The sequence below is a fragment of the Sinocyclocheilus grahami genome, unplaced genomic scaffold (assembly GCF_001515645.1).
Source record: "Sinocyclocheilus grahami isolate Dianchi unplaced genomic scaffold, SAMN03320097.WGS_v1.1 scaffold3.1, whole genome shotgun sequence".
Classification (NCBI taxonomy): domain Eukaryota; kingdom Metazoa; phylum Chordata; class Actinopteri; order Cypriniformes; family Cyprinidae; genus Sinocyclocheilus; species Sinocyclocheilus grahami.
The window spans coordinates 4,673,232-4,683,077 of record NW_015505182.1 but is presented as its reverse complement, the minus strand read 5'-3'; the positions used below and the strand labels follow the sequence as shown (position 1 = coordinate 4,683,077).

The 9,846-nt window shown below is 34.7% G+C and overlaps 1 protein-coding gene across 1 annotated transcript in view; it reads right to left on the bottom strand.

Annotated features, from left to right (window-relative positions):
- LOC107570979 (voltage-dependent P/Q-type calcium channel subunit alpha-1A-like) overlaps positions 1-9,846 on the bottom strand; it is a 55,243-nt gene that overhangs the window by 18,174 nt on the left and 27,223 nt on the right. Inside the window, exons 29-34 of the mRNA XM_016257295.1 lie at positions 7,672-7,788; positions 7,024-7,089; positions 6,740-6,837; positions 5,911-6,061; positions 5,609-5,736; positions 2,848-2,944 (exon numbers count right to left, since the gene is read on the bottom strand). Coding sequence (XP_016112781.1) covers positions 2,848-2,944; positions 5,609-5,736; positions 5,911-6,061; positions 6,740-6,837; positions 7,024-7,089; positions 7,672-7,788 — 657 coding nt within the window. The remainder of the gene's footprint in view (positions 1-2,847; positions 2,945-5,608; positions 5,737-5,910; positions 6,062-6,739; positions 6,838-7,023; positions 7,090-7,671; positions 7,789-9,846) is intronic.

Sequence of the window (9,846 nt, the reverse complement as noted above, 5' to 3'; positions counted from 1 at the left end):
ATGCAGCATGCATTTGCATGCCCCCCCTCCTCCCTCCCCACCCCTCACAGAACAAGAGCAGTGCAGCCGCGCACAGAGAGTATCATTTGATCTTTCATTGACCACATGAATTTTTGGGTTTGTTTAGCATCTTTATTTTTCTTTGGGTGATATCTCATAGGGTTAATTGCATAGCTTTTTTTGGTGCTTTTTTCTGATCTCTCGATGCAAAACGGGTGCAGTTTTTTTTGAAGGTCAGATAAGGGGTGGCATTCCCTACGGAGTTAAAGAGGAAAAAATGGCTGTGTTGTACACCGAGAGGTGTAGGACTGGATTAGGGGGCAACAGGTATAGAAGTTAGTTCACTTCAGACTGGAAAGCCATGAGATGTGTACCACATATAAAAATAATGAGAAAGGGGGGAGTGGTGTGCTTGGCAATGGATAGAGAGAAAGTCTGAGAGGAGAAAGAGAGAACAATAAGAATGCTGTTTGTTTGAGATGAGGGGAAACAATAAGAGTGAGGAAAGTGAAAGGAAGAGACTGGAGTCAAGGGAGTCTCAGCAAAGCTTTGTGAGGTCATAACTAAATTACATTTCGCAAAATGTCTACCATAGAGGAAGTCTGTTCATTAGATCATAGCGTAGATGCCATTTTCAATTAAACAAACAACCAAACAAATAAAAAACACTTGAAATCTGATGTTTTTCAATCTCTGTCTAAATGGTCAGATGAGATTTCAAGTCGTTTTTTCCTCAGGAACGTGCAAATTGTCTGTATTACTTTCAAGTACACACGTCCTCAAATACACTACTGCTCAAAAGATACAAAAATTATATATAATTGTTATTTTCAGTACTGTCAAATTATTAATCGCATCTAAAATAAAAGTTTTTGTTTACATAATATATGTATATTTATTATTATGTATATATAAATACACACATGTGCATGTATATATTTCAGAAAAATGTTATGTTTATATATTAAATATATTTATAAATTAAATGAATATAAATATAGACATGTAAATATTTTCAAAATATATTCTGTATGTGTGTGTATTTATATATACATAATAAATATACACAGAACACAAACATATATTATGCAAACAAAATTTTTTATTTTGTATGTGATTAGTCGTGATTAATCGTTTGACAGCACTAGTTATTTTATATAATAAAGATGCAAAAGAGACAGTAAAGACTGATGTCTATTTTAATAAATAAATTACACACGTATAATTAATGATATTCTATTTCAAATGCATGCTGTTCTTGATGACACATGATATTTCGTATGAAAAAAAACAGACAATAAATGGCTTTGTAATCATTCACCTCAAACTAAACATGCCTTCTACCCTGACTAAGGTTCATAGCCTTAATATGATGAACGTGACATGTAAAATGGCTATATGTAACTGTCACACAAAAATGCACTCAGATCCTTACAACTTGCATAATTAAGGAGCATGCTCCTCAGGAACGTGCAAATTGTCTGTATTACTTTCAAGTACACACGTCCTCAAATACACTACTGCTCAAAAGATACAAAAATTATATATAATTGTTATTTTCAGTACTGTCAAATTATTAATCGCATCTAAAATAAAAGTTTTTGTTTACATAATATATGTATATTTATTATTATGTATATATAAATACACACATGTGCATGTATATATTTCAGAAAAATGTTATGTTTATATATTAAATATATTTATAAATTAAATGAATATAAATATAGACATGTAAATATTTTCAAAATATATTCTGTATGTGTGTGTATTTATATATACATAATAAATATACACAGAACACAAACATATATTATGCAAACAAAATTTTTTATTTTGTATGTGATTAGTCGTGATTAATCGTTTGACAGCACTAGTTATTTTATATAATAAAGATGCAAAAGAGACAGTAAAGACTGATGTCTATTTTAATAAATAAATTACACACGTATAATTAATGATATTCTATTTCAAATGCATGCTGTTCTTGATGACACATGATATTTCGTATGAAAAAAAAACAGACAATAAATGGCTTTGTAATCATTCACCTCAAACTAAACATGCCTTCTACCCTGACTAAGGTTCATAGCCTTAATATGATGAACGTGACATGTAAAATGGCTATATGTAACTGTCACACAAAGATGCACTCAGATCCTTACAATCACATAGGTTATTGTTTTGGTCTGGGCGAGGGGCGGGGTTTTGAGAGCGTGAGAGCTCTTGGTTGGCTGGAGGTTAAACAGGAGGAGGGGACGCTGGTTTTTAGTCCTAGTAAAAACACTGTTCTATGCGATCGTGGGACGGTCCCATAGAACTGCAGTGGGGCTTCAAACAGGCAAAGAAAAGCTCCGCTGCTTGGTGGTGAACTATGGTAGTCACGTCAATGCAGTCCTCTGATCCCCAACCCTCACTTCGTCCCCAAACAAGAACAATGCACACTGTTACACCCAGTTTGCCAAGGCATGGTTCAACAGCAAGCAGAAAGAAAAAAACAAACAAAATAACTGATTAATTTTTTCTTTTTTTTTGTTTTGTTTTGATTGGCTGTTTAGAGTGATTCATTCCACAGAGAGATTCATACAGACTTGGCTGTCGATGGCAGTGCACGTCATGCTTCTAAAAAGGTGTCTGCATTGTCCCGCACATTCTCATTTGTCATATCAGAATGCATATAGAGATGGCAAATAAAATAACAAAAATGAATTTCAAGTCAAAGAAGAAAAACTGTGGAGAAGAGTAAAAAATAAACTGAAAAAGAAAACATAAAAAAAGAAAAGCAACATTCATTCCAGTCTTCAATGCGAGCAGGTGCTTAAGTTTTTTGTTTAGTAGGATCCAAACCTTGCAGGCCACCCTATGAGGACATTTCTTGCCTAAGCCCAGCGGGGGGTCGATAACCCGCAATAAACTGTACATATCCTTATAATGAATGCGCCCGCTGCAAGAAGAATACAGGGAGGTTAGAGAGGGGTCACACACAGGAAAAGAGAGAAGAAACAGAGCCAGAGAGCCAAAGAGGAGGTGGAGAGGAAGAGGGAATAAAAGAGAAACAAGAAGAGGAGCACAAAGAACAAGAGAATAAAAGCACACATATCCATTGACAAATCACAGACCAAACCCAGTGAGGCTGTTCCATTGCCTCAAACCGATAGAAAACCAGATCATTCAAAGGACAGCCCAACCGATTTTAGGCTAACAGACATGTTTAGGTCATACGAAAGACTAGAATCTTCCTGCAATGGACCCTTTTCATAAGACTGAGATGAGGAGTAATTAAAAACCCAGCAATTTTGACATAAAAATGAGTAAACACTAAAGGTCCTTGCACACTGACTCTCATTCTTTTGACTCTCTTTTCCCCCTCTCATTCGTCATCCTTTCCTATCAAAATGCTTGCTATGCATGCGAAAATGCAGAAAATCGAACCTGATCCAAACCTGACCTGATTAATTTTTTATGACGGACGAAAGTTTCAGAGGCAGTGTGTAAAGATGATGGACACAACGTGCAGTCGTATTTATTTTTTAACGTGCGAAAATTTCAGACGATAATTTCGGACTCATTGTGCAATGACCTTAAGACGCAAGAGTCTTTTTTTAAAACAATTTTTTTTGACATTTAATTTAAATTAAAATTACAAAAAAATAAATACATAAATAAATTCATACATGCATGCTATGGACATTTGAAATTAATGCTCATGTACTTCTAAAGGAATTTTACCGGCTATATTTCACTTCCACAATCCAGACTTGGACCATTGCCTTGGATACATTTAAACATGCATGTGAGGGTTACTGTATCCGAGATTTCAATGCATGTCAAAATCCAGTCAATAAACCCAACCTATGCATGTGAATGAAATAACCAGATCAAATTTTGAGTAAAAAAAAATGGTGAAGCTGTCCCTGAATGATCTTTAGTGCTGTTCTGAATCCTCCCCCCATCGCGGTGCGGAGTAAACGAATCCACCGATATGACCGTGCACATGAGAGGCTCTCTCATCTTGGCAAGTCCAATGACTTAATTGAACTGCATACAGCGACAGCTATGTGGGCTTTACCAGTCAAAATACATGAGGTGTATTTTGTTAACGTTTGTATGCAGTGGCAAGTACAGAAATAAGCTGCGACAGCTTGTCTGTGAAGATGTTTGCCATGCACACCTGAGCCATAAAGATGGGAGAATTAAGTCATTGTGAAGTCAGAATCTGCCATGCACAGGGTCTCATGTTCAGCTCTCTCTTGCTTATGTTCTTTTAAATCACTTCCTCGGTTTCTTGCTGCAGTTTTTATACACACACATATATATATTTTTTTCTCTTTTGGGGGGGGATTTAAAAAAAATTTTTTTTTAGCAGATTTAAAAAAAAAAACATTTTTCTACCCTTTGTTGCACTCAGTTTTTCCATTATTCTTTTTCACATTAAAGATGTTTTTCGTATAATATATTTGATTTTTATGTTGAAAATCACGTATACTGTAGTAAAAATGCAATTTCTATCCTTCTTTCTGACTCTTTGAATGAAAGCATTTGTTCAAATCAGGATTATGCAAAATTCAGAATTAAAAAATTGGTTCCCTTGCATTTCATGAGTTTGAATTGAATTAGCCACATTCCACAGAAAGATGAATAGGAATTTAAATTGGAATGACAGGAAGAGATATGTACTGAACTGTAATTCAAAGAAATTCAACATAAGTAATGCATTGTGGGAAATTAAATGCCTTTCCAACCTGGTTGGAGTTAATTTCTTTAATATGATGAAATATACACTATTAGTAAAATCAAATGTCTATAGACAGCCATCCATCCATCAGGCCTATAAACCTTAGCTTTGCTTTTAGTTATATGAATTTTGATTAATTTCAGTGCTATTTATAAACATCCAAATTCAAATTGCAATTCTACATCTTGTTTGGTACCGTAACTCAAATTCAATTCAAATTCAAGAACTGATCTGGAATAATAATAATAAAAAAAAAGGTTTTAATTATATTCTGAATGGCGCACAATCCTGGTTCAATCGTTAAACCTTCTTTTGCTCAATCATCATCAACGGATGTGCACTGTCAACAGGGTAAACAGGGTTTCTCAGGGCTGGGGAAAGGAATCCTTTCCTTCAGACCAACTCCATGGGCTCCTACAGAACAGCACTCGAGGATGAGGCAAGCACTGGGACGGGGGGGGAAGTAGGAGGGATATAAAGACAAACACTAGGTATTTTGAGATTTTGTCAGGGCCTTGTCTTGAGTGACTGTGGACAGTACTATGGGACATTCTGGGGATGTTTTCAGTAACAAAAGATGTAAGAGGCTCTGGGCCAGCAGCTATGGAGAAGAATGATTGGTTTTTGAGTTAGTTTGTGCGCACATATATATCTGTGACAAAATAAAGAATCTTTAGAATGTTACAGTGTTTGTTAGCTTGCAGTGAACATGTTTCCTTTTTAAAAACTGTTAGTATTAGGTGATTTAGGTTTTCCATTCTACAATTTAAAGGTAAAAATCAATGGTTGCATGTGTGCCTAAAAGAATAAAATGTGTGGTTTTGTGTGTTTGAGTGGGAGAAAAAGTGTAAAAGATGTGTACGTTTAACTCACCAGGCTGCTGGGTCATACTCTGCCCAAATCCTGACATACTCATCCAAATGATGTGGACCCAGAATGGAGGAGTCCCTGGTCAGGTACTCAAAGTTATCCATGATGACAGCGACAAAGAGATTCAGCATCTAAACACAAATACAACCCCCACAATGCAAGCACCAAAACATACAGAATTAATTATTTAATGTTTGAAGCAATAAATAAAGAATAGATGCATCTCCGAGAGAAAAAGGTAAGTGTAAAAAAAGTGGGATTAAGGTAAAGGATGGCGAAAAGAAACAGGTGGAGGCTGTTCTCACCAGGAAAGAACAGAGGAAGATGAAAGAGACAAAGTAGGCATACGCAAAGTTGCTGCCGCACTCTGACCCCTCGTTCCCAGAGTTTTCATCACAGTCCATTCCTCCGAGACATGCCAGCATGATCTCATGCCATGCCTCGCCTGTGGCACTCCTGTTACCAAAACATACAAATACATGACATTTAAAGGTGAAATAAAACATAAATATTAGATGAAATACTTAACACATGAAATACTTGAAAATAATGCTTTTGCAAGTAACTTGCATAAAATAAAATTAAAACTAAAATAGAATAAAATAAAATAATTAAAACTGAAAAAAAAAAAAAAAAATGCTAAACAGAAATATATAGATTTAAAAAAAAAAGAAGCAAAAAACAAAATTACTAAATCTTTAGCTAAAAATTAAGCTATGAATATTTTGGAGTGAAAAAAAGTATTGTTCCTTAAAATAAAAAGTTTTAATTTAAAACCTGCTTTTGCAAGTAACTTGCATAAAATAAAATTAAAACTAAAATAGAATAAAATAAAATAATTAAAACTGAAAAAAAAAAAAAAAAATGCTAAACAGAAATGTATAGATTTTTTTTAAAAAAAGCAAAAAACAAAATTACTAAATCTTTAGCTAAAAATTAAGCTATGAATATTTTGGAGTGAAAAAAAGTATTGTTCCTTAAAATAAAAAGTTTTAATTTAAAACCAAAATTACTAAAACTTAAATCTAAAAAAACAAATCTGAAAAATTAATTAAAGCTAAGTAGAAAAAAACTATATACAGTATATATAGTTTTTATATACTAAAATAACACTGGTAAAGACACAAGGCCGACCTGAAGAGGAGCATCAGGGCCATGATGAAGGTTCTGAAGTTATTGTGTTCATTGATCGCACTACCTTCCTCTGCATCCAGCCGCAAGTTCCCAAACAACTACAGAATCAGAGAGAAAATATAAAACTACTGCACACATCACTGATCTCAGATGAGATCTCTCAGCAACCTTATGCCACTTCTGAACTTGTTGAAAGATGCTTAATTAGGATAATTTTGTCTTTATTTTGATTTTCAAAAACCCACAGTGATGTTAAAACTCATTTCAAACAGAACAGCTGTTACCTGCATGCCAATGATGGCATAGATGAAGAACAGAATTGCAATGAGCAGGCACACATACGGCAGAGCCTGTAAATGGTAGATAGAAAGACCATGAAAGGAGAAAGAAATTGGACAGAATTTTGAAGTTTGGTCTGAAAGTCTGTGTATGTGTTTTTACAGATGTGCACACTGTAAAATAGGTTGAGTGCATTGTCACTTTGCTTGTATCAAAGTTACCGTCGAATTAAAAAACACATTTCTACATCTACAGGTATTGCAATATTGCATGAAATGATGCACTGCAATGATTATTTTTGGACAATGTATTTTTTTTAAATGTTCAAATAAGCTCAATTTACAGAATGCTCAGATGCCTAATAACTAATTCCAGTCTCCAAACTGTTTTCAATGAATCATGGACATTTACTCTAACTTTTTTAGGCAGCACAGTTGGCTATACACTTTCATTACATGTAGAAAATATGCAAAGAAATATTTCTCAAGGAGAAAAATTGCTTCTTTTTAACTCTAAGGTGGGACTTTAGAGTGCCTGACATTTTGATGTGAAGATTTTGGTGTAAAAATGTCTTGCATTTATCTTAACTTTTGTCCCGCATGTGAATTGGTGTGGATGTGTGACTGTAGGCATTAAAGTATGACTTTTTGTACCTTAAATGATTGAACGAAGGTCCAAAGCAGAATGCGAATGGTCTCGCCCTGCCTCAAGAGTTTAATGAGACGTGCTGCTCGGAAGAGTCTCAGAAAACTCAGGTTTATGAAGTTATCCTGGGGAGATTAGATTGAGACATATGTAGAAACAGAGACAGAGGAGAATGTTCCAGAAGAAAAGGGAGAAAAGAATGCAAGAGACAGCATGTGAAAGAGAGAAAATAAATCACAATCAGTTTACTTAATGATGATGAATCTAATTTTCTTTTTTTCAAATAAAAAATGAAATAATAATTTAGAGAGAAAGTGGGTTAAAGTAATACATAAAAGTATAAAAATATTTTCTTTCTAAATGTATATAAATACACAATGTACAAAATAAGCTTAAAATGGAATTGACACTAAAAATGAAATATAAAATCTTAAAAAAAGGACCAAATTAATTCAGGAGGGGCTTAAGAAAAACAATCAATAAATTGTAACAGTCATCATCCAATCATATATTAAAGCATAAACTTTTTTTAATCAAATGCACTGATCTGCTGAGACAGGCAAGGCACAGTATGAAAGCAGCCTGATGCACTATAATATTTTAGCAAATACAGGCATACGGAGTAGAATACCGACAACATTAGCCAATGGGGATTGGCTGTGTTGGTCATGTAATTCTCAATGGTCCAGTCCACACAATGTTCAAGCCAACAGTCTTTTTTTTCCTCAATATTTCAGTGTTGCATTTTAAACGCAACTGACACAATCGCTCGAAATATTGAGTTCAGGCATGGTACAATAAATAATAAATCGTCTCAACTGTGTGGACAGGTTATTGAGGATCACTCCCCCATTCCAGCATACACAAATTTCTGAGTGAGATGCAGCACCCTCTTCCATACAGAGGAGGAACTACAGTAGTGCAAAACAGTCAGATGAGATGAGAAAAGATAAGGTAATGAAAGAATAAGAGTCATCATGCAGCTTTTGCTAAAGTGCATGGCATTCAGTGATGTCTGTGACTACCTGTGTAAGTGTAAAGGCATTTTTATAAGCCAAAACTAAAACTCTCATTGGTCAGTGGGTAACCAGGCAGATTAGAACTACAGGTCAATAAGAGCAAGAGTAAGCTATTGAAATTTGTCTGAATCTCTTGTGAATACATTTAGGTAAACCTCTATGTTAATTTGGTTAAAGTTACTTTAATTTACTACATATTGGCTCTTGTACTTATATGTAAGTGTGTTTGTATTAGGGTGGACGTTATGACCAAATGCTTACATGAGTAATTTTAGATCATTGTAAAAGTCTACATGACAATGCAGTTGTGTTTCTGGAAATGTGATGAAAAAATGGTTAATAAATAATCCTGTAGTAATGTTTATTCTGGATTTCTAAGCTCCAAACCATATCCACACAACAGCGTTTCCTTATTTTGACCCACAAAACGATAGCTGTGTGGATAAAACTACCATGGTATAACTGACACTTTTTTTAACCATCATACCACCCAGTCCTAGTGTTTTTAATTACTAATAGAATATTATGAGTGTTAACATGCTGTTACCATGTTACCATGTTAACATGTTAACAAATATCCAATTGTCAAGCATCTTTGGGGTAATGGGTCATCATACTGGAAGCGCATGCTTTGAGGAAAGTGGGGAGGGAAGAGAGAAGCACTTTGGGTAATGGATGCATTAGAAGCCGAGAGAAAATTACAAACCAACCGGATTCTATGTGTTGTTGCAGTAGATGGAGGCATACGTGTACAGTGAGTGTGTGAGGGGATTGGACGGGTACACATGAGATGATAGATATGAGAATTTCATAGTGCATTTTTGTTTTGTTTTGGATTGGATGGGTTTATCGCCAACAAATCAGAGGAACAAAGAAAGCATGTAAAAAGATAAAACAGGAATAAATCGTTATGGATACAGTCAACGGGCTGATTAATCAAACACAGATACGGTGGGTATTGATTCACTATGCAGGCTGTTCCAGTGGCCAAACTGAATTTTACATTTACATTTACATTTAGTCATTTATCCAAAGTGACTTACAAATGAGGACAATAAGAGCAGTCAAAACTAACAAAAGAGCAACAATATATACTGTAAGTGCAAATGACAAGTCTCGGTTAGCCTAACGCAGTACACGTAGCAAGGTGTATATATAGATCGG